At 33.5% G+C, this 25746-nt stretch overlaps 2 protein-coding genes and 1 long non-coding RNA gene across 8 annotated transcripts in view; 1 reads left to right on the top strand and 2 right to left on the bottom strand.

Moving 5' to 3' along the window:
* The window catches only part of LOC106165049 (solute carrier family 71 member 1), a 19228-nt gene extending 9601 nt beyond the window's left edge, over window positions 1-9627 (bottom strand). Inside the window, exons 1-4 of one of the 2 annotated variants that reach the window (XM_013543138.2) lie at window positions 9401-9598; window positions 5911-5963; window positions 2239-2334; window positions 1448-1510 (exon numbers count right to left, since the gene is read on the bottom strand). In XM_013543138.2, the coding sequence (XP_013398592.1) occupies window positions 1448-1510; window positions 2239-2334; window positions 5911-5952 (201 nt within the window). In that variant the 5' untranslated portion in view covers window positions 5953-5963; window positions 9401-9598. Of the gene's footprint in view, window positions 1-1447; window positions 1511-2238; window positions 2335-5910; window positions 5964-9400 lie in introns of both variants that reach the window. The other variant, XM_013543137.2, reaches the window with a different exon arrangement.
* Window positions 9136-14798, top strand: LOC147764841 (uncharacterized). The gene is made up of 2 exons (XR_015331290.1): window positions 9136-9290; window positions 14205-14798. It is a non-coding gene; the product is annotated as an uncharacterized LOC147764841 (long non-coding RNA).
* The window catches only part of LOC106165042 (mutS protein homolog 5), a 21430-nt gene continuing 5927 nt past the window's right edge, over window positions 10244-25746 (bottom strand). For 4 of the 5 annotated variants that reach the window (XM_013543121.2, XM_086996520.1, XM_086996515.1 and 1 more), the window contains exons 5-28: window positions 25511-25570; window positions 25178-25299; window positions 23898-24007; window positions 21693-21728; window positions 20753-20841; window positions 20403-20448; window positions 20109-20247; window positions 19762-19824; window positions 18853-18924; window positions 18576-18632; window positions 18387-18459; window positions 17906-18015; window positions 17088-17165; window positions 15571-15616; window positions 15375-15416; window positions 14910-15006; window positions 14512-14601; window positions 14196-14322; window positions 13419-13568; window positions 13111-13185; window positions 12575-12718; window positions 11504-11641; window positions 11086-11159; window positions 10245-10881 (exon numbers count right to left, since the gene is read on the bottom strand). In XM_013543121.2, the coding sequence (XP_013398575.2) occupies window positions 10776-10881; window positions 11086-11159; window positions 11504-11641; window positions 12575-12718; window positions 13111-13185; window positions 13419-13568; window positions 14196-14322; window positions 14512-14601; window positions 14910-15006; window positions 15375-15416; window positions 15571-15616; window positions 17088-17165; window positions 17906-18015; window positions 18387-18459; window positions 18576-18632; window positions 18853-18924; window positions 19762-19824; window positions 20109-20247; window positions 20403-20448; window positions 20753-20841; window positions 21693-21728; window positions 23898-24007; window positions 25178-25299; window positions 25511-25570 (2144 nt within the window). In that variant the 3' untranslated portion in view covers window positions 10245-10775. Of the gene's footprint in view, window positions 10882-11085; window positions 11160-11503; window positions 11642-12574; window positions 12719-13110; window positions 13186-13418; window positions 13569-14195; window positions 14323-14511; window positions 14602-14909; window positions 15007-15374; window positions 15417-15570; window positions 15617-17087; window positions 17166-17905; window positions 18016-18386; window positions 18460-18575; window positions 18633-18852; window positions 18925-19761; window positions 19825-20108; window positions 20248-20402; window positions 20449-20752; window positions 20842-21692; window positions 21729-23897; window positions 24008-25177; window positions 25300-25510; window positions 25571-25746 lie in introns of all 5 variants that reach the window. The other variant, XM_086996531.1, reaches the window with a different exon arrangement.

Raw genomic sequence — 25746 nt, 5'->3', positions numbered from 1 at the left:
GCCCGGTGGCCGATTTTAAGGTGTACGAAATTCACGAAATGAAGATCGCGCAAAATTGCTTACTGGCCGAAATTCATGGTCCAGAAAAAACTCCAGACGGCCGATTTTAAGATCGTTCGAAATTCAAGAGCCGTTCGAAATTCATGGCACTTTACCGTAAGCTTAGCGCAAACTTACTGTATTAGTGTTGTGATGCAAGTGATATTGTTTAGAGTTTAGCGTGCCAGCGAATTTATTGTTGGTTCCCGTTTTCAGGTCATTGCGAATCTGTTGCACGTTCTCAGTACTGCTTCGCACGTTTTAGCCGGTGACACCACTTCTTGTGAGAATTTACATTTGTTTATCTAGTACGGTAAATGCAGTTTAATTTAGGACAGATACATGTACGTTGTGTTGTGCATTGGTATTGAAATTAAGCTTTAGTACAAAAAACGTTATTTAAATTGCTCACTTTTATTACCGTAATTATCGTTAAGTTTTATACAGCATTCTTACTATCATCACAACTATGTTACCGTAATTGGCCTTCAGTTTTTAGACGAAATAGTTTTGTAAAGTTTACTTTGTTATTGTCTTTGTACTTATATTTTGTTTATTTTTTCTTATTAAAGTTTACCGCTATTACATCTCAACAAGACGTGTTGTGTTGTATGATAGGCTGTCTGATGAAGATAGTCAACGGTCAGAACAGCCAGGAATAAGATAATGTCCTAGAACAGTGGAAATACTGAAGTGGTTTTCAGCCAGTGTACAAAACCACCATGCATTCACATGATGCAGGTTGAAAGCAATTTATAGGCAGATTATTTAACGTTTAGTGATTAAGTTTCAAAAAGAGAAGTGGTAAAAATGGTTGCATTGTTTAACTATAGTAATAATATAGTATGCGTAATATATTTTAACTCTTGGGACCTTATGATTTTGTAAAAAAAAAAAAAAGTTTGTTATAAATCATGTTACAGCATCATAAATTGAGTACCAAGAAGGCTTAGCATTCAATCCATTTTAAGTCCTATTTTATATGATATCATAATCAAGGCTGTGTTGAAACATTTCTGGTATATAATTATATCCTTGCGAGAATGTATGCTCACTGACAACAATTAATATGTATAAAAGCTGAGTGCTCCACAAAGTACAAATATCTAACATTATTGATTTTCAAGGCTGCACTAAAATGCAGGATTTAGTATGCTCTCATACCATTTCCAGAAGATCAGTCATAATGTACCAAATACATTACAGTATGTTCTTCAAACTTCAGGAAAATAATTTAGAGCAAAACAATGACAAATACATAAATATTGGGTATTTCTACTAAGTATAGATCATGAGATGAATAATAGTTTTCAAACTAAGGAAGTAAAACTGTTGGAAAAAATAATTTTAAATTTCTGAGGATAGGAATGAGTATTGGTGTTTATTTCACCATTCATTCTGCCCATACCTTCACTCCTTGTATTAGTCCATTAATCAGAAAAGTATGCTTTGGAAATGTTTCATCTAACACCTGAAATAAATAAGGACAATATGTTGTGATATACGAAGGCCTGAGAGGAAAATCATTCAAACCAAAGTCTGCTGTGCTTATACATCAAACAACTGCTGGAAATTTGTTTCAAGAAAAGTTACTATTTTATTGAATTGATTGGGTTGCTGAGATCCAACAGCTGTTGCTTATTTGAAATCACAGAAGGATATACCTTTGCTTCATTGAGCCCACATTTGGGGGGGGGGGGGGGGGGGGGGTAGTGAAATATATTAATTTAACTGACAGACTGATCATCATACAAGTATTGAGTATACATATTCAAATTTAAGTGTGGCACAACATCTGTTACTTGGCTCCTGTACAAAAAAGAGCTATATCTAAGGGCTCATCAATTCCAATAAAACTATTTTTCTACCTAGATTAATCAACCTATGGGGGACTCTCGCTGAATGCAATCTGATCAGATTTACAGTTTACATGCCTCCTCCTGGCATTGAGTAGAATACAGAAAAGCTGGTGATTTTATACAAGAATATTTGAACAAGAGATGGGGTGTTCATCTGACTGAAAATAGACACAAAGTGTCAAACATCAGTCAGGGTGGTTTAAAGCAATCTTCTATTCAGACATGTTTTAAATCAATTCATCAACTTAATGCAATTCTTGCTGTAAAAACATACATTATAATAGACAACTTTCCACAATTCATAATAGTAACTCTATGAAAGGAAACCTGGTTTACTTACAGATATCATGGGAGTTGTGAGCAGCCCCCATGCAAAGAACTCCAAGAATATCACTACTAAGGCATGGTATACTGATGGATTGCCTATTCCAGACGACTGAAAAGAAAAAACAGATTAAATTTTTATTCACATATTTTTACTTGACAATTACTGTACATACCATTTTGAGTAACTCATCTTATTTCGAAAATTAACAAATGTCAACAGCACATAAGAAAATAAGTTTTACATTTAGCTTTCTTGTAAAGATATGACTGACATTGGGCAGAACTCTTATATGTGCACAGAGTTAAATACTGCAACACTCATATTGTCAGGGTTATCTATCAAGTCATTTGCATTTTTATAGCAAGACCCCTCTCTCTTGATGGGAATGTCTTATTATTGAAGTGACTGTGAGTAACTGTTAATGGGAGATGAAGGAAAGGGGGAGCAGATGACAGTGACTGTTAGGACTAAGACTAACTAGAGGATCAGAGAGGCGATACCGCCTCCGAATATTGTACCACCAGCTGGAGCAAGCGCATTCGTATAGACCCCCACATACACAAAATAAGGGACACAGCCACCAGTTTTGTGCTTGACAAGCTGTTAAAATGCAATCAACAAGAATTTTTAAACTTTTGCAAAAAATATATATGGAACAATCAAATTTAAGTTCTTCGTAAGATAGGTCAAGGGTCAATTTCAAGGTCACAGTAAATTGCCAGTATATGACTTCCTATTCAAGTTCAAGAGTAACTATGGACCTATCTCTGCCAGTTTTGGAGACAAAAGGAAAGCAAAATTTGCAAAGTTCAGTTCATGGTGAAAAGTAGGTCAAAGGTCAATTTTAAGGTCACATTTAGATTGCCAGTATATGACTTTCTATTCAAGTTCAATAGTAACTACGGACCTATCTCAGCCAGTTTTGGAGATAAAAGAAAAGCAAAATTTGCAAAATTCAGTTCATGGTGTAAAGTAGGTCAAAGGTCAATTTTAAGATCACATTTAGATTGCCAGTATATGACTTCCTATTCAAGTTCAATAGTAACTACGGACCTATCTCTGCCAGTTTTGGAGATAAAAGGAAAGCAAAATTTGCAAAGTTCAATTCGTGGTGAAAAGTAGGTCAAAGGTCAATTTTAAGGTCACATATAGATTGCCAGTATATGACTTCCTATTCAAGTTCAATAGTAACTATGGACCTATCTCTGCCAGTTTTGAAGATAAAAGGAAAGCAAAATTTGCAAAGTTCAATTCATGGTGAAAAGTAGGTCAAAAGTCAATTTTAAGGTCACATATAGATTGCCAGTATATGACTTCCTATTCAAGTTCAATAGTAACTACGGACCTATCTCTGCCAGTTTTGGAGATAAAAGGAAAGCAAAATTTGCAAAGTTCAATTCATGGTGAAAAGTAGGTCAAAGGTCAATTTCAATGTCACATTTAGATTGCCAGTATATGACTTTCTATTCAAGTTCAATAGTAACTACGGACCTATCTCAGCCAGTTTTGGAGATAAAAGAAAAGCAAAATTTGCAAAGTTCAGTTCATGGTGTAAAGTAGGTCAAAGGTCAATTTTAAGGTCACATATAGATTGCCAGTATATGACTTCCTATTCAAGTTCAATAGTAACTACGGACCTATCTCTGCCAGTTTTGGAGATAAAAGGAAAGCAATATTTGCAAAGTTCAATTCATGGTGAAAAGTAGGTCAAAGGTCAATTTCAAGGTCACATTTAGATTGCCAGTATATGACTTTCTATTCAAGTTCAATAGTAACTACGGACCTATCTCAGCCAGTTTTGGAGATAAAAGGGAAGCAAAATTTGCAAAGTTCAGTTCATGGTGAAAAGTAGGTCAAAGGTCAATTTTAAGATCACATTTAGATTGCCAGTATATGACTTCCTATTCAAGTTCAATAAGAACTATGGACCTATCTCTGCCAGTTTTGGAGATAAAAGGGAAGCAAAATTTGCAAAGTTCAGTTCATGGTGAAAAGTAGGTTAAAGGTCAATTTCAAGGTCACAGTAAGATAGCCAGTATATGACTTCCTATTCAACTTCAATAGTAACTATGGACCTATCTCTGCCAGTTTTGGAGATATAAGGGACTAAATGTTATAATTTTGGAGTTACCATAATGTGCCTTAAATTTCGTACAGAAAAAATTAATTAAAATAGAGAAAATGTCATTTTGGTCAAAATTCTTGAAATAGGAGGTGCTCTGAAGTTTCAGAAGTTCAAATTTGATGAAATAATGTCATTTTTGAACACAAGTTGTCTGCTTTGCCAAGCCTTATGTTTTATTTTTCCAGAGTTCAAAATTTATTATCCATTACCGTACTGCACATTTTGCTTTTACCACCAATATGTACTTTTTGATACAGCGTAACTCAAAAACCGTATGGAATACAAAAAAAACGGAGACCACCTCCAGTGTTGGGCTTTACATGCTCTACAAAATGCAAAAAAGAATGGGTCTCTAGCATTAACGGTTCCCGAATTAGAGACAGTTTTCAGTTTCGGTATCTTATGGCCGCTACTCCCGTGAAAATGCACCGATTGACCCCAAATTCATGGAGATGAAAGATGACCTGAAGGGTAACACTTTCCAATAATATTATTGGTTAAGTCTGTGTAGTGTCTGAATAACAGGGCAAAAAAATTTTTTTTCGTAAAAAATTTCATTTTTTTGAAAATTTTGGCCTATTTGACCTTGAAGTAAAGGTCAAAGGTCAAATCCAAGGGTATATTTGAAATCTACACATATGACTTTTGGAAAGCCGTCTATAGAAATTTTTCCCATAACTCCTTCCGTAGGGTAGATAATTAGCATTTAATTTTGCCATTTTTAGACAAGGGTGCATTGTAATGAGTGCCACACCCAGACCCCAATACCGACAAAGCCCAAATTTTACGTGGAACGAGTTGAGATTATAGGTGACCTAAATCCATGAGATGGGTACGGGGGCCCTTACCGTCTAGGAGGAGAAGCGGTAACGGTAGCCGTCCGGCGGAGCCGGCGGAGCCGGCGGAACGATCCGGACGGGACCGAAACCATGTGTACCGCCAGCGCTAACGCTGGTGGTACAATTATGTTGGTCAAAAATATCAGGTAATCTTGTTTGATATTCTATGAAGTATTAATTTCTGATATTATTTTGAGGGTAATCTATCACAAGGTGTAAAGGGATAATCAATTTGACATCATTTTGTGCATTAAACAAAACGTTAAGGAAATTGCCAAACAAATAAGATTTATATACCTTAGAAAGGCCTTTTGCACTGATGATACCAAATACTCAAAATGATATTGTGGTTATATAACATCCAATAATACAATTGCAGCCCCTTCACCCCAAGGCCTTTTTGCTCACCAGATAAAGGTGAGGTTATCTTAAGCAAAACGTAAAACCAAAAAGTGAGGTTATCGTCAGCAAAACGTACAACCAAAAATCTTTCGCCAATGACAAAAAACTAAGCAATACTGCAACACAACAGATCAAAAAAGTCATGGCATTACTATCAATTTAGGAAAGTAAATTAAAGTAAGCTACAAGACCCGAATGAAATTAAAAAGATTGTGCTCTTGGTGCAACATTAACAAAGCTGTGCTCGTTGTGCAAAAACAATATCATGAAGAAAGATGCAACTTGTACAAACAAAAACTGTAAATATTGTGCCCATACCAAATACATTGTACTTGCAGGATTTTGTCTTTTGTTTATCATTGGTTACTTGCCTGCAAAGACAAATCAGAAAAAAATCTGATCACTTTTGGGCTGTTACTGAAAGCAAGCATATTTCTCCTGAAGCAAATAAAACAGGCTTATGTGCTGAAGCTTTGGGATGCAAATGGCCTACTCTAAGGGACCATTCCCAGACCCTATCGTACTAACTGGGGAGCGATTAATCTCCAAGCGGATTCGCGCTAAATTGCAATTAACTTAAAAGGCTTAGATATTTGTCATGCCTACTGAGGCTGCTAGGGGGTAAGGCCACACTTTTTTTTTATGGATGACATCCTGCGCGCGCACCGATTTTCGCCCGTTCTCCGGAAAAAAAAAAAATCCCCCCTCCCAGCCCCCAACGAAGTCGGTTGTCGCAAACGTCGTTATTGAATTTGCCAGGAAATGAGCTTTCTGCGCATGCGTATTATCGCCACGTGGAAATGTGGCCGCTTTGCCATCAAATTCATCTCTAGGATTACTTTCAAATTACAGGACAATTAAAGTCATAAAGAGAACAGGTGCCATCGTTTTGGATTGGTATGCCATTGATATTGGGCATGGAGATATCACCTTTTTACAATTGTGCGAAAGACTGGTGGCCACCAGCGATTATCGCCCGAAAAATTTCAGTGACATTCTGTACAAAGCAGCACATAGGCTACCAGGTTTTCTGTAGCGAAAAAAGGGTCGACAAGGGCGTCGAGGTATTTGGTGGGATGAAGGTCGGACAGGCCACCTGACAGTTTGGCCGTGTGAGTCGAAGTAGACAAAATGGCATCGTCCAAAATGACCTTTAATAGATTTGGTAGTATTAAGCATATCTTTGCACCATTTTTTAAACATTTCTGTGAAGTGTTCAAAATGCTTTAATATTCTGAGAATACAAATAAAGACACACTGTTTGTTTGATATTTGTTTTATTGATTGCTATACCAACAAAATGCATGAAATAACCTTAATAGATTTTGTAATAAGAAGTGTATCTATTCATGACTTTTTTTTACATTTCTACGAAGTATTCACAATGCTTTAATATTTTGAGAGCATGGATAAAGACATATTGTTAGTTTGATACGTGTTTCTGTGGTAAAATTTGTGTTTCCAGCTGTGTACTGACAGCATTCCTTTACTTAAGCAGTATTTTTTTTTTTGGACTGTTTTTTTTTTTTTTTTTCGCCTTCTCGCACCAATTTTGGGGTACCCAGAGGATGTCATCCATAAAAATAAAAAAGTGTGGCCTAATTAATTATCATTTAGCAGCTTCAGTAGGTGTGCCAGACATCTAACCTGCTTAAGCTGAAAGCAATTTAGCAAGAAACCCCTTAAAGATGGATTGATCCTATTAGATCGATCTAGGTATGGGAACCCAGTCTGACTAAATACAATGCTCATATTAAAATTAAGTTAATTTCAGACTGAAGTCTGAAGCTTGACAGTTTGGAAGCTCACACAATGAACAAAAGTGTGATTTTATTAGTATTTGTAACACCATAACAACTACAATCTAAAAATGGAACCAAGATAGACATTGGACATGGAGCATAATGACCAAATCTAGTCAACTAAATTTTCTGTGAAACTGAGCTGGGCAACTTTCCCACTGATGCACAGTACTAAGTAGTATACTGATATAATTGTGAGAGCAGTGTAAACAAATAAAGCTATTCCCAATGAAACTATCAGTCTATGGCTGTATTCCCAGAGCTTTTAGATAGATCTACTTTAGATCGACCTAACTCCCTGGGGTTCATGCTAAATAGCTGTCAGCCGAGCGGGCACGAAAGTTAATTACCCCCTTACAGCTTGTAGTAGGCGGGACTGACATTTAAGCCGGATTATCTGACAGTAATCTAGTGAGACTCCCCGCGGGGATAGATCGATCTAAAAGCTCTGGGAATACGCCCTAAGTAGATTGATCCAATTTCACGGAGACTCACTGAATGCAATAAGATTAAAACACCTACTCGTTTCCAGGGTACTCATATAATCACCAGCTTTACCGTATTCTACATAACGCCAGGGGAAGGTTTATTAATCCACTAATGTGATTGCATTCAGCAAGAGTTCCTGCAGAGTTGGACTGATCTATGTAGACTGATAGTTTCATTGGGGATGAGCCAATAGTGACAATTATTTTAATACAATCTGGTTGCTAATGCACGATTGTTAAAATGTGTGAAGAAACAGACATGGAGAACAGTGCAGTTGGAGAGCTACCAGGAGACAGAGCTCTTGCTGACAACATTCTGAAAGTAGATCTACTATTACTGTTGGGGGGATAAGTTGGAAAACATCCAAGCTGTATCTGTATCCTGATGTTATTACTGTATTGGAATTTAACAACAATATCTGTGATGTTATCATGTTAATACAATTATTAGTGAATAAACTGGTGCATTGCATTCATACATTGACTGTGAGGCATGAGAGAACACTAGTAAGGCCGGAAGGAACTTTGTATCCTTTGCATACTCCCAGAATCTGTATGAAAATTGATGAACAAGGACTGTTTTACAATACTTGGCATATTGCTAAAGCATATGAATTATGTGTCAATGATGGGTGCTGCAAAGGGCTGGTTTGATCAGTTATCAGAGATTTACAAAAATTGAATAAAAATCAGATCTACCTAAAAAATCAATTATTACCCTTATTAATACTACATTTTTCTTTGTATTTTGTCAATATGGTTTTATATGTAGTTTATTCGCATGGAAAAACTAAAAATAATAATATATTATCATCATCAAGAAATCTATCAAAACAAAATAATAATGGAGAGTGCTAACAGAGTTGAATGGTGTTCATTTAACTGAGTGTACTCTCTGAATGGGAGTGGTTCTCCCTGTAGCTTCTGGGAGTCTTCTCAGTTTAGGTTGTCATTTTGCTCACAGACAAGATAATTCTACCACATTTTTTTAAAAAACTTAAATAAACAGTACAATGCAAGGAAGGAGGACATATGAACACCTTATTCATAATATCTATATCTAAATGGCTGGCCATGTAACATACTCAAGTACTAGTAATACACTAGTACAAGTATCAGTAATACAGTTCAAGTTAAATAGAACGTATCTATGAAATGTATTAAAACATAAACAACTCAAAAAAAAAAAAAAAAAAAAATGACAGCATTGTGTCTGCATTTGTGAACTTAGTAAAGGTTTTCAATCAGAATGATACAGGCAGGGGGCTGCACTCCAAACGGTTCAACGATTACACGTGATTGGTACAGAAAAGAACAGAACTCTATTGATGTAAACCATAATGTACGTGGCATGATCAAGCTACAAACATAGGCAACACTACATATAATGAGACACACATGTATAAGGGTAAGTCTTAAAATTTACAGATAAATAATATTTACAATGAGATATATCATATAAATAGTAGAGGTTGCATTTATGAGCAACATATTCTTCACTTTACCTACGATACTTACCGACTTTATGTCCCGTAAAGCCGATTTCCTGGTTCTGATAATACTTCCAACTACTCTCTTTCTCTTTTTTCCAATCATTGTATTTTAGACATCATATACATAGTTTATATAGGCAAGAAATAGAAACACATATTTCTCTTTTATGTACCATCACTACTGCTCCAAAATCCTTGTACGTGACGTCATCAGAGTGGGGGTGTAGTCTCGATACGAAAGGAAATGCATATGCCTTCATAAAACTGCCTAAAAACACTCAATTTTCTTCAAAATTTATACCAAAGAACAACATTGTGAATGTTAAATTTTCGTGAGCCGAAAATAAAAAGAAAGAAACACAGAAAGACAATAAAACTGACAACATAAATGACTGTGACCTTGACCTATATTTTTGATGCATTATGAGAACCTGGTAAATGGGGCGGGGGGGGGGGGGGGAATGATGACACGCTCTTCTCGGTCACAACATCACAGTTAACGAACGCGGCTAATATTTTTGCATTTTTCATACACCTCATCTATGGACTTGCAAGAACACTTATCACAATTTAAAAGCTGTTTTCACTTTGACAGAGAAGAAAAAAAATCAGTATTTGGTATTTATTTAAAATTCCCATCTAATTGTCTAACACTGGACAAATATACAAATAAAAATACTAATAAAATTTTTATCAAAAACCAATCAAATTCCAACTTGAAACATGACATGGTATATAAAGTATTTTTATGTCAAGAAAACAATACAAAGGAGCTTATTAATTATTATCATTTTAAAATATATCATATTTAAATTCTGAACTTTCCATTAAGTTAAAAAATCAATCTTCAACATAAAGGAACAAAAAAAAAAAAAAAAAAAAAAAAAGTTCCTGTGATATACAATGTGAAAATAATTAATAATTAAGTACAAGTTGAGTAAATGTTGAAAGAAAAAAATGTAAACTTTGTAAAAAATTAATGGACCAATGAATATATATAAACATGGCCATGACTTAAAATGTCAAACTTATTAAAATTATGAAAAGATAAAACCTTAAAAAAGACAAATATCAAGTTACGCATTTGAAAATCATATATAAAGGTGGATCCAAAACAAGTAGATATCAACCTGGCAGAATATTAAAAAAAATATCAAAACTTAACAAAATTATAAACAGATAAATTGGAATAAAAACAATGGAATCAAATTTAATTTTACTGGGCAGACCATCTTGTCCATTACACATAAAGTTTTTCTTTACTGAAAGATACATATGTGTATGTGTATTTAACTATGTGTAGAACATATAATTAAATATTACAAAGGGCAAAATGAAAAGTTTATATTTTCAGAAATATTTTCATATCTTTCTTTTCACTTTGACAACACAAAATGCTTCTAGTTAAGGTCTATGCTGGCAGGAATGACAAACTCTTGAAGAAAAGCGTTTAGGTTTTCTTTCTCCAAATCCAGTTGTAAGAACTTGTTTACAACATTCTCACATCTGAAACAAATAAAAGCATTAAGCCGAGACTTATAACAAGGAAGATTCTCAGGTGAAAGGCCATTTTCTTCAGTTCAACTCAAAAATAAAAAAGGTTCTAAAAAGCCATCCTCAAATATGAATTAAAATATGTAGATATATTTCCCTTTTTAAAACTTGAATCAGTAAAAATCCAGCAGATTAATAAATATTTATGTTTACAACCTCCTATAGAGTGCCAGGGTGCTGGAGGTGTTTTGTCTATGGACAGGTTCTCCTTTCCGCAATAACTCTGACACCTAAAACAATCAATATCATCAACTAAAGATTTTTAAAAAATAAATCAAATTATGATGATTTCATGACAAATCCCCCCTTTTTTAAATGATTGAAAGTGGAGTTGAGGGGATACTCTCTTTTGGAAAAGCATTAATAAAAAAGGATTCAACAGCATGTTAAATACATGTAAGTAAGGTAACGTTACTATATATATATGTATCTGGTGCACAATATTCGGAATACGTACTATCAATTCCTATTTATAAACTTGAATAAAACATTCCATTCATCCAAATGATAAAGGAGCCCTTTAATTCAACAAAATCAGTGCATTTATTAATCATAACTTGTGGCTGTACTGTACCTCCAGTCCTCTGCTGACTATTTCCTTTGGTAATCCTGCCTGAGCAGCAATATGGCATGCCTGACTACAGTTGGTGCTGCCATCTATCAGCTGATACAGGAAAACCAGCTCTGTTTCATTCTGCACAATGTCCATTGTCTGGAGAAAATGAAGATGCCACATGTTAAAAATAAATAATTGTAATATAGTATACTTGTTGTACACTTAAAGTGCTGATTTCTATATAATGAAAAGTGCCAAATCATAATGCATTATTTAAAATATGCAGTTGCCGAAAATAAAATTCATGGTCAGATTGATATAGGGGAGTGTTGTCATAAAGTATATAACCATTGAACTTGAAATATACAGGAGCTGACCAATTATCAACAATTAATCTCCTTCAGAGTAATCAAATCTAGCCTTTTAAGTATGAAAGCCAAAACTGTGGCGTACAGTTATACACTGACAGGTGTAGTCAATGAGATCACTCCCACAGTCACATGTTCTGTATATTCCTTTGTTTATATAAAGAGGGTGAATTTTCTGTCTCAAAATACAGTGAGTTCACAGTTGCTAATGACCAAAAATTCATTTTGATTTGACATCTGTTGTGCTCCCATTATTGGTACATTCCATTAATTGATTTTAAGAAATCAGAACTGACTGTCAAAACCAAGATATCTTTTTTAAAAATATCATAGCAGTAACTTGTTATCTAAACAAATTTTAAATAAGTTTTATTTTTTGCAATTAAAGGTATAATATCCATGTTTAAAATATCCTAAAGCCATATTTTCTATGTCTAAATATATCCTGCAAAGCTATAATATTTCTCTTGGCCAATTCAGACCTTAAATGTAATAAAACCTCTCATATGTACATTTTCACCAGTGGAATTTTTTTCACTAATAATTCGCCTAGCAACTCAAAATTAACAGAATTGTGCAATAATCAGAAAAACAAAAATGCACTAAAATAAACTTGAAAGTATTTTTTCTAAAAATGTTATAATAAATAATAATAATAATAATAAATTAATCTTTCATGGTAATATATTATGTATGAGGTAAAAAAAAAATTCAAATAAACCTGAAATTTAAGTTGTTGAGAGTTTGGCAGTAGTCTGTGCTGAATAAGTCCATGAAAATGTGTTGAGACCAGTACATGAGGACAGGAGGAACCAAGTGCTAACCAGTGCTTTAAACAACTGCATAATAGAGCCAAACCATCAGTCTGAAATACACAAGATATGTTTGCAAATTAGACACATATTCAACATAATAATAGCTAAATAGAATGGATACCTCATCACATATTCTTAACATGCAGTAAATGTGTTCATTTATTGAAGTATATTTTTGAGGGCACATATAAACACACACATACACACACACATCATGTTTGACCAAAACTGAAATAAAGTACATCTGTACTGTTTCATTATTATTAAAATATAAGCCCAATTTTCATTCATAGGTTAACTGAGGTTTCTAAAATATATGGGCATGTGGAAATGGGCATAGGGAAAAATCATTCAAACAGGTGATGTGCCAGCTAGGCTAGGTATAATTTAAAAAACAACTAATAATGCTTGTATATCCTTCATTGGTATAAATATAACATACCGTCTCTGTGCCTTTTCCAAATTCATCCAAAATGATCAGAGAATTTTGTGTGGCATTGTTTATTGCTGCTGATACCTGTATTTTGTTAAATTAAAGAAAAAAAGTTGACATCAATAGGCAAACTTTCAAAAAAAATTATCATTATCATTATAGATTTAATAAATTATACTTAATTTTTAATATATTATCAAAGTACTAAGTTTTTGCTTCATAACCTACTTCAATACTTTGCAGAAGGATTAGACTTGAAAAGTGTAATATGTCAGGACATATAACAACAAGTTGGACTCACTGCTATTGTTGCCTACCTGGTTCAAATCAATCATGAATGTAGAAAGACCCACAGAGACACTCTCCATTGTTTTGATACGAGAGAAAATACGGTCCAGAAGACCAATTCTTGCAGATTCAGCAGGAACATAGCTACCAATATGGGCAAGAAATGTTATGAGGGCTACCTGCAAAGAAAAAGTTTACTACTGTATATTATACATGTGTGCCTCTTGACACCTTAAAAGTCCAATAGAAACTAAGGCTATAAGACTTAAGAGAATAGATGTAGATTCCATAGGCAATGTTGTTCAAACAAAATGTCCCTATCACATGCAGTGAGTTTTAAACCAATGAAATTGCAGACATCAAAATGTGGACATTTTCTTTCTTTCTTTGGTCTCCTTTTGAAAGAAAAACCTTCAGAAAAATAGACAAGACAATCAATGAACAAGATATAAATTGTATCCCTATAAAATATAATGAGCTCATTAAGACAGTTTAATAAGAGATTAGCTATCCAGCTTCAAAACACAGTGTTATGAATTTCTTGGAATACATAGATTTTCATTCAAAATCTCATCTAACACTACACCACAGCAATTGACCAATAAAACTCTAGTACATGTACCGTGTATATGCTTATACTCACATGCATAAATATGAGTATATACAGCTTTTGGTACACATGTGCATACATGTACACATCACCCACATAACAGCAAATTCAGACAAATTTCTAGGCAGCCTTTACACTAGAAAAAATATAATACGAAAATAAAGATCGAATTTTTTTCTTAAAGTGCATATATAACCTGTTTCAGATAGACACTCTTTCCACTGGCATTGGGCCCTGTGAGAACCTTCATCTTGCTATGGTCTCCTCCACTCATTGTGGCATTGGGAACAAAAGGGCTGCAACACAGTTCTTGAAGAGGATGCCTGGACAGAAAATATAAATTCTCAGTAGCTAACAGACACAAAGCTAATGAACACAACTACCCACAGAAGCAGCATCTGTCATTCTACTTTAAAGTTTCAACAAAATTAAATTTTTTTTTAATTACTATAAATTTTATCTGCATTGTAAAGGTTAACTTTGATTATTTCTGTGTAATATGCTTTGTCTACCTGCCACTTTGAATCACAATGATATTTTCAGTGGTCAGCTCAGGACGGACATAATTATATTCTCTGGCACATGAAGCTAGTGCTAGCAAACTGAAATATTGAACATAGAATATACTGTATTTACAAAACAAGAGACAAACATATGTTACATATCTGACTGTGGGCAATGGCCAGAGAAACTTCTCCACCCCTGACTGATTCCATTGTCTGCATGATTACACAAGATTTGTAGCTGGTCAAGGAATACTAATTTTATGCAATTTTATGCACATTTCATTAATTCTTTAGTATGCTTTTTGTTTTCATGTTTAATTCCATTATTTATAACATAAAAAATAACTGATTTATGAATTTTGGGGGATGAAATGTTAGCAATCCTGCTTATCTAGTCAACAAACCAGTCTAGATGAGAAGTCAAGTCCATGATATCCAGCAGCACCTTGCAGTGCTCTAGGATGGTGTTCTGTAGTCTGTGCATGATGCTAGTTTCATGATCTGAAAATAGAAATACTAAATGAAACAAGGAGGGCATTTGCTGAAGACATGAGGAAGCAGACTTTTATTTTAAAACTTAGACGTACAGAACTTTCAAAGAAGACAGTTTCTGTGCTATACAACTGTACTTTCATGATTAACCTAATAGTAAATGTTTAATTCTCGTGACGCATGTTTGAGTCCTCTTTAAATACAGGCAGAATTATCAGAAAGGCAGAATACATTTTTATTTTATCAAATATTTATATATAGGAAAGTCATGTAGTAGATAATTATATAGGATATTACAAAATGGGTCTGTAGCTGTGTTAGAGAAGGACAGCTAAGATCTGACAGAGATTGATGTGCTAGAGAAGCTTTTTTCTCACCAGTAATATCACACTGCGTGTCACCAAGTAGATGGTCCAGTTCTGAATTCATAAAACCAATTATATAATTTAATATCTTACTGAAAAGATGTCATGTACATGAAATTCTTCACATTTCATGATGGGTGCACTGACCTCCTTTACTCTAGGTAACAAATTTCATTGATTAATTTAAATTAAAAATTTCCAAACATACCTCTTGTTCTAGCACTCTTGAAATAGCTTGTATCATTTGAGAAAAACTGAAAATGTTAAACCTTCATATTATTCATAAACATAATTTCATGATATTTGTTAACTATAATTCCTAAGAGAATGCACCAGAAAACCAGGAAGTTTTGTTTTTTTAGGAGATTAAGATTTGTATCATAGTAAACAACTGTTATATAAATCAGTTATGTGGAACATTTGCTGCTAATGCCAATGATTCATAACAAGTGGGCTGCCTTAACAGAGATATGGAATAAATGGGGTTCCTATTTTTAGTAGCTTAACGTATATCACAATATACTGTACTGCACTAAAGGAAACTTAGAACAACAAAATCTTAGCAATGCAATATAAATCACAATACAGAGCACTGCACTGGGGGAAACATAAAAACTCTAAGCTGTGTGAAGGCAAGATGTACTTCACTTTCAGTTGGCATGAAATATGTCACAACATTTTATTCTGATTTTAAAACCTCTCACAGTGACATAGAAGAGAAAATGAGTTTAAAACCGATGTACTTATTTTATCCAAATGTGAAGCATCAGGTTTATCAAATGCCATGCAATTAAATGGACTATGGGGTTATAGTCCATAGTCAACAAACTAAACTATCTTGATATTTTCAACATTCTCTAACTGAATTCAGTAACTTAATGATCAAAACAAAATTTTCTCCTTGAACATCAAGAAAATACCAACATATTTACAAATAGGAAAAAATGAATTTTTATGCAAAATTGGACAAAGCTGTTCATAGCAACCAGCCAGGCCTCATACAGACCCTGTTCATGCCCAGCTAATAAATCAAGTTTCTATTCAATTAAACGAACCATTCACAGGGTTTTTTTGAGAAGAATAAAAGATTGAACTTTCCTAGCTGGCATCGGGGATAATTTTCTCACGATGTCAAGTTTCAAACTAAAAAGAACATAATCATACAGACATTTAAGTCCATTTCTTTATACAGTATGTATTCTTTGTATTTCACATCATGTACAAATCAGACAAATGCTAAGTTTAAGTAGGATTTGTCTAGAAAGGATATAAAATGCCTTTGAGGCAAAATTACAAGCAACTTAACAGGAACATATAAAGATTCATCTCAACTAAAATTGTATAAACTGTCCCTTTAAGAAAATAGAAAAAAAATTACATCAGAAAGAGAGATAAAAGAGAGGATCATAGATGAAATAGGACCTAACTGTGCATGCTTAAAGGCATATTGTGCAGTCTATGAGCCAGAACCAGGAAGAAATGCAAGTAATATTCATCAAAGTGTGAGTAAGAGGTAACACATGATTGAGTGGGAGTTTTCACTCATACAGCATCTTAGCATACAAAACTGACCTATCCATTTGTATCACTGTTTGAAAGGATATAAAACAAATGCAAATGACTGGCAATCTAAAATACACAGAAAATAAATACTATTCAAACTGAAAAAAAAAAATATTTGGATCACAAAACAAAAATGTCAGGTGTGATGATGACAGCTCTTACCATGAAATCCAGTCCTGGTACTTGGTATTCTTTCTCCTCTAAAAACTTACTCTTTGGGATGGCAAGTAGATAACCAAGCTAAAATGCAGATAACAATATGACAACAAGCAAGATTTTTAGTTTTTTTTTTAAATGCAATGAAGATAGATAAAATAATAATAATAATAATAATAATAATAATAATAATAATAATAATATTCAATTGAAGAAAATCAGTGTTTTCACCTAATCCTTTTTTTTTAGTTAAAATCAAGTTAAGCAAAAAGAAATTATGATGGCACACTGTTAAAAGGACTGAGTTCACAGCATGTCATTGTTTAAAATCTACTGGTTTTCTTTTTAGATAAAACATTGTGTGCTGTTTTTGTTTTGTTTTTTTTTTCATTTTTAGTAATGAATTCACTGGCCCTGCTCAAAAAATGCCTTTCTCCATAAGATGGCATATGTGCAACTGTTCCACTTAGCTAAAGTACAGTAGTGAAGAAAAAAAGTCTTGTAAAAATATATATCTGTATGGCATTCTTGAGTCTGGATTTCAAGGATAGTTTATAAATTGTATTTCTCAACAAAATCATATATTCAGTGCCTCAAAATATTTTTGTAAAATGTCATTTTAACAATTGTGCTTTGATGATAGTAAAAAGAGTCTGCTTCAAAGTAAGGTATGGAAGAGACAAAGAAATACTTGAAAAATGCCAGAACAATTTCTGTTAGAATGGGAAAAATGCCTATATATTAAACAAGTGGCTAACATCACTGAAATTAGTGACAGTGAAAGGCTGAATTTGACAAGTCTTTGCAGATAAACCATGGTTTACCTGTGGCAGATAAATGACATTACATTCCAAAATGTCCTCACTCAGTTTACTCAGCTCCTCTTGAGCAACTGTCGTCATGAAATCAGGCAGACCATTATAGGTTTTCTTTTCTAAAACATCACACAAAGAGTAATCAGAAAAAAAGTGAAATTGAATTACTAAATTTTCATTTAGATTTGAGAAACAAATATATTAAAATTTTTCCAATTTTTAATGGTGTCAAATATATGTTTTTTTCTTTTCATTTTAATGACATTTAGATACAGAGTAATATATCATGAACCTGGCACCTGAATGTTTATTCACTTAAAAAGCACTGAACCAGATTGTTATTTTGACACAAGAGCCATGCTTTCCAAATAAACAAATGAAGATACAAGCAAGAAGTGTAAAATATACAGAAAAATTCTACCTCTGAAATTTAGAGGCTCTACCTTCACTAATTTATATCTGATTCCATGACAGCATTAAACTAGCTTACTTTCATCCAGTGTTGGATCCACATTTGGCTTGACCACAAACCTATTCTGGGCGAATGATTCATCAAAATCAACCTATAAAACCACAAAACACTAAATGACAAAATAAGAAAAAATTTTATTCGTTCAACATCATTCATATTCTTTAGATCTTTTTACAACATTACATGCATTCTAACTGATATACTTACTATTTTACTGATCAAAATTGCTATCCTGTGCAAGTCTTCTGTGAATGCTGTACTTATCTGAAAAGAAATAAAATCCCTGTAAAATATACTATAAGTTCTGCCTGTGTAAAACTTGTGTTCAATATTGTTCAATCAGAAAAAATAGTCTTTTAAACACTGTGGCTCAGCTGAAAAAAAAAAAAAAAAGCAGTGAATATTGCTGGAACTACTTGGTCTCCTGTGGACTCTGAACATATTTCTGTTAGATACTGTCTAATCAAACCACCGTATAGCTTACCTTCTCAAAGATGTCAATTTTGTCAGCCTGTGCACGGCAGATATCACCTATGTGAATCGCATTGTAAATTGTCTGAAAAGACATTTTTTCAATTTCAAGTTATTGTCTGTATTCATATGATATAAGGTCTATGCTGATTTTTAAAATGTAATACAGGGTGGTCCATAAAAAATGACCTATTTTACTTTCCATCTCAATTTTGCTATAATTAAGATATTTCCAACTTTCTTTAACCAAATTGTTCCATAAGGAAGACCATTTCATCCTCGCTAATTCTGCAGAAACTGGAAACCTTTAAGTCAGTAAAATTTCAATAACTGATGTGAACTATCCATGGTCCTCAGTGCTGAATAACAGCAGCCACATGATCTTTGAAATTGGCAATAAAAATCTTACAGTCATGACAGTCGGAATGTTCCTTAACTCCCTAAATGTATGCTGGTCCTCAAAGCATCTAGTTTTTGTGGATTGTTAGCATAAATTGTTTCCTCAAGGTATCCCCAAAGGAAGAAATCTGGGGGATTGAGATCTGGCAGGTAGGGTGGCCAAGGAAAGTCAGTGTGTATGAGACGAGTCTGTCCCTAGGGAAATATATGCGAAGGTATTCCAACATTCAGGTTGAACAATGTGGTGGTGCGCTATCCTGTTGAAAGATTACAGTGTCTATATTGACTCCCCGTTTCCTCCTTAACGCTGTTTTTAGAGGGAAAACAAAATAGGCTGTTTTTTATGAACCACCCTGTAATCATAACACCTTATTCATAGTCTTAAAAAAAAACTTTATACTTAACAAATAGTGCACAGAATAAGTGTTGATGAATACTAGGAGTCTTTTCTTCAAATCATAATTTCAAAGTGTGTTATGTGTGTGCTCAATATACAGGTGGCCATGCTGATGCGAGTTCTTACTTTGTACAATGCTTGCCAATCCCCTATTGAAGCTTGAGCTTGTTTCATTCGATTGAGAATTTTCTGAAAACATGTAGATTCCACTGATTATAATCAAATGTACGCTTGATGACAAACATGCATATATACATCTATAGGTACACATAAGTGCACACACACACACTCACACACACACATAAAATGACACTGGTTATCATTATAATTTCATAATTACAAAACAGATACCATATATAACTGGATTGTCTTTACCTTGCACAGATTCATTCACCAAAAATAATAAATAAATATTTTCAATTGCATCTTCACATATAAAATGTACAAAGTAAAGATATTTTGGAATCTCTTACAGGAGTATTATTGATGTGTTTTAGGCAATCTTGCAGTGAGTTATTTATCTCAATGTTTCTGGGATTGAAGAAAAAGGCAACAGCATCTTGTCTCTGCCTTAGAGTGTTAATATCTTTAAGAGGCCTCAGAAACCAAAGCCTAAAAAATGAATATTTTAATAAATTTAACAAAATAGTTAATTCATGAACAGATATTCTATTTCATGCTGAAATTTTGTTAAAAATTTAAATTATACACTGGTATCATATTAAATTTTAAAAAATAAATATCTGAAGTAAGTAAAAAGTATTTACCTTAGCATCATGGAACCAATTCTTGATTTACATTTGTTTACAATTCCTACAAGAAAATGGTACATTTATATTGTTATGTAAATGGAATTGAAAAGTAGAATCAATTCTTAACGATTCTGTACTGAGTAATTATAATGATCATTTTATGTCATGTTGGCAACTTTGAATTCAATCAACATTTTGAGGATATCTTAATATCCTTTAAATTAATATGACTTTTATTACTTGTAAAAAATCCCTACAAAAGAATTTGTTTCTGGTATAATTTAAACCAACAAGGCAGCAGGATGAAATTAATCCTGAAGGAAAAAATTGCTGTAAGTCTTCAGTAGTTTATTTAATGGTGTTACCAAACAGACTTAGGCCCTCCTTGGCACTGTTCCAACTGCCAGATTTATACACAGAAGGATGGAGTTCCTTTTGGAAAATCTGCAGTGCACTAAGAGAAGAACAAATATCTTTTCTCTTGTGTTCACTTGCACACAATTACATTTAGAAAAAACTAAAAAGTAATATTTAATGTCGTCAGATTAAAAAGCACTATTTAATGTCATGAGCTTAAAATGCATTATCAAACGTTAACTAAAAAGCATCATTTAATGTCTTTTGTCAACAAGCACAAAGTGATATCTCATGGGTGAATTATCTGGGTGAATAATCTGCAATGCCATCTACCATAGCCAATTTAGTCTTACACATATATAAATATAGGTATATGTATGTTTTGGTCATATTTGAATATAATATAGTAACTGTCATAAGAAGAGCTTTAAGTGGTGGTGATAGGGCCTGTTAATCTACCCTGTTATCAATTTGTCTGACTGAACCAATTTGTAAATGGTTCACCCCACTTGAGCAAATCACCACAACTGTGACTTGGAAGATTTCAATATTGTTGAAGTCTTTATCAACACAGCCAGATGGAGCAAATAAAACAGAAAATCTCAATCACTGAAAAAATTCATATCAAAACTAAAGATATGTAAGATATTAAAATGTATGATCTTTGATGAAAATGAACAATGGCTTATAAGCTTTATTTTGCAAAAATGAATTCACAATTTATAGGGTTTATATGATAAATTTCAGAAATGCACTTAAAAAAAGTAATAAATAGTTATACAGACATGAGCCTAGGTTTAAAAAAAACTCTGAACATTTATCGTATCTCAGACAAGACGATTCTCAGGAACCATCAGAATTGAATAAAAAAATGTGGAATTCCACGTTTCCGCGGAAAAAGCTCATGTCTGGTTATAGGTTATTTCTATCAGTCAAGTTTATACTTACCAGTATGTATTGTCATCAATAATCATCATGTCATCTCTAAAAATGAAAATAGATAAAATAGATAGATAGAAAGATAGGTATTTTTTATTGAATATAACAAGATGTATCATCAAAGTGCAGAGTTCAAATGCAGTGTGATGCCATTCAATTTCTTAATAATTCTTTACTCATTATTGGACATGAAAGCAATTATTGCTTTTATTGTCAACAGCCTTGTTTAGTGACAAGGACAAATAATGAAAAAAGATTATATCTATATAGCCCCTAATCAAACAGGTGCTCCTGCTGCCCAGGTGAGCACTTCCTGCACCAGCCAGGATAAGGTACAATGATACCCTTGTCGCTGGCTTAATTTGGGACATGAAAGGACCCACATCAAATGAAGTTCACAGGTAATTCTCTAGCCTAACATATGTTCAGTAATCAGTTCCAGTTACCACAGTTAAGTTTTCCACTCTGCTGCTAGTGCTGAACATGTCAACCTGGGTGGCTGGCAGACAATGGAGACCTATGTGGGCCTTCACTGTATAGTAATTAAGCAATTAAACACATGATCAAACACTGTTTGGACTGATAACATGACTTGGCACAGATTAATTATGAAGAATTTGCTACAGTTGTAAAGTGCCATTAAAACTTCAAGTTATTAGCCTCACACAGTTACTGACCATGATTGTCTACAGTTTCCATTACCTACGTAAAAATTTTTTGAATAATTCATATTTTCAAGTTTTTAGTCAAATACATGATCTACAGTGTAACTTAGGCTGTATTCCCAGAGCTTTTAGATCGATCTATCCCCACGGGGAGTCTCACTAGATTACTGTCAGATAATCCGGCTTAAATGTCCGTCCCGCCTACTACAAGCTGTAAGGGGGTAATTAACTTTCGTGTCCGCTCGGCTGACAGCTATATAGCGTGAACCCCCCAGGGAGTTAGGTCGATCTTAAGTAGTGGGGTCTTAGATGAAGGAAGGAAAGGCATTAGACTAATTTACCCCCCCCCCCAAAAAAAAAAAAAAAAAAAAAAGAAAAAAAAAAAGATTAAGTTTGCCAAGAATGCATTATACATTCTTGATTTTACTGACAGATGGACCTCTCCTTAGGTGAGTGACCTAGCTAAAATAAAAATGGCTTGATTACTTTAGTAAGAAGCAGCCTTTTTTTTCTCATATTATATATTTAATATTTTGTCTGTATATCATCTACATCAGACCCATAGCTGAAACCAATTATGAAGGCTAAAAGAAATCTAGTTTAAAATCTAGAACTTCATCAAAAGATCACTTTTTGCAGAGGTGTCATTTAGATATTAGCTGCTTTCCACCATGAAAGATAATATCACAGTGAGACAAACAACTTGTAAGAAAATAGCTTACTGTTTTTTTATGTTTGAAATGTCAGAAGTACGTACAGAAAGGCCAAATATATCTAACTTAATCTTCTTGTCTAATTTATCTCTGGCAACTATCTGAGACATTATTTGTGATAGAAACTCTTATATTATATTAGAGATAAACATTACTATGTCTTATATTCAACAGTGAATGGTCGCTTTACATGTGCATGACCTTTCTGCATGACAGCTGAGTCGTTGTCATAGATTAAGGTAATAGATAGCTCAGTCCAAGGCCCACTAAGTGATCCAAGCCAGGTAAACCCATCACTGGGAGATTTAACCCTATTATTATGGCACTCAGCACATCAAAATAAAACCCTGCTAATCTCATCTTTTGTGGCACTGACTTTTAATTTTGCACTGGTCTCTTTCTTGGACAGCCGCCTACACATCATTTATCACAGTGATAATTGATGGCCTCCTTCTAAGAAATTATGGCTGAGCCAAGACACATAAATTGAACAAAATGAAGTGTAAGAAAACATTAACTTTACCTAGAACTTAATGTATTTATTTACGATTCTCAAGTATTATGAATGTTGATTCTTAAGAATTATAAATGTTGCACATATTAACAGGAGGAATGTTTAAGCATTCATTTATTAAATTTAAAGTAAAAAAACATCATTAACTAGCTCCTTTGATAACACCTAACTCCTGCTTTTTAAAAACTTAAAATCCATATTTATGATTCAATGACCTAAAATATGAACAAGATCATAATAATTCTTGTGAAACAACAACCTTTTAGTTCAATTAAAATTCCTCCATCGATTTTTGACAAACAAAGGAGAATGATCTACTTACAGAGAAAACGTTTTCAAAGCCAGCACTGGCACTCTGACATCAGCTCCCTCCAGCTCTACACCTACACGGCACTTCTCTAGATACTTCAGCAGTGCTCCTGTGGCACGAACCTTGATTTACAAATGTGGACTAGTCATTACAGAATATTTTAAAGTTACAGTTTTGTATTAGTATAGTGAAATTTATAACCAATTTTTTCAAAAAAGGGCATGATCAGTCTAACAATTAATTCAGTTACTGGGTATATTATTCTCTCCATATCCATTCTATTTCAAGACATATGGTTATATATATTAGTTATTGTTAGACCTCCCAGTTATGCTGCTTAGTGAATGCAATGTGTTTTTGTGCTGCAAAGAATGAAATCCTTTTTTATAATTCATATCAAACTATAGCAGCATCTACACATACATACGTCAATGACACCCAAATGTGACAGTTTTCCAGGTCCCATATTACCACAAACATCACACTGGGTTTATCAACCCCGTGACAGCCACAACATCAATTGTGGTTACCCATGCAACCTGATGTGGCTGGAGACTCTTTGATATGATGTGGGTACTACGTAATTGTAAAGCCTACTCCTACATCCCCATTTCATTTCAATCTTGCTTGTTATTCAGGTTATTAGCTAATTAACTGTTATCAAATTCTTTTTAACTTTTATAACACTGTTCACATAGAGACACGTGGAAAAGAACTATCCTTATGTAAAATATGAAAGTTAAATGCTTTTAACATATATATAAATATATATCTTCAGGTTGATAAAAGTCAAACCTACATACAGAATTAACTTAACTGGAATATGGTTAATAGAACACATTGTACTAATTAATTTATGATGCACTTACTATCTCATTAATTGGAAAATTAACAAAGAATAAAGAATAATAACAGCAAAAATTCATTATCATATATCTTTAACAGTACAATTTGGAGGCTGGGCTGTCTGTCTGCAATCACCAAACCACATCCCCCATAAGTAGCCATCAAATACCACAAAACCTAAAGCTGTCTTCTTTTCTAAAACACTCCATAGCTTTTTAACTTTATGTTTACAACACTGTTTCCTAACTTTCAACTGCATATAACCAATGAAATAAATTTTCTACAGAGGAAATTAAATACTGCAATCAATCCCCAAATTCCAACTTGTCTCATAAAAAAGATAAATATTATGCCTCCCTTTTTCTATACCCATTAAGAGAAAAAAAAACGATGACCATCACTAGCTAACTTCGGTGTCTGTAATCTTTTATATCCTATCCCTTTACCATATTAGTGCAGTCCATTGGCACGAGAGAGGAGAGATATAGTGTCTTCTGAGACTCATCAAAATGGTCTGGTATTCCTGGGAGGTTTACTGTAAGCAGACGTCTCTTGCACACTTCAAGAGCTACAATGACATGGTGTTTTTGTTTGAAATATTTCCAATGACAATCTTTCCACGATTCAAGCAATTAGTTGTTATAGAACAAAACTAACAACACATCAATAAAAATGACAAATTGATTTGACTTGACTGATAAAGTGTCAAGGTGAAAACATTTATCTGGTCTAATTTTTTTTAGGTCATTATATTCATAATTTGACAATTTTACACTCACTAAAGTCAGCACTTGGAAGGAACTGTAAGACATTACTATCTTTCTCATCATTATCTTCGCCTAAAAATGTATTACAAAGAAAAAAAATAAGCTGTTGCTTCAAAATCTTCTACATGTATGAAATATTTAATTCTTTTTAATGAATAATATTATTAATACTATTATAATATATATATGACAATAATTTTCTGAGAGCTTTTTTTTCTATAATATACAGCTGGAAAACGGACTGGTAT

The sequence above is a fragment of the Lingula anatina genome, chromosome 1 (assembly GCF_051362555.1).
Source record: "Lingula anatina isolate TDL-2025a chromosome 1, LinAna3.0, whole genome shotgun sequence".
NCBI lineage: Eukaryota > Metazoa > Brachiopoda > Lingulata > Lingulida > Lingulidae > Lingula > Lingula anatina.
Note: the sequence above shows the minus strand (reverse complement) of the source record. Positions and strands in the feature narration are given on the sequence as shown.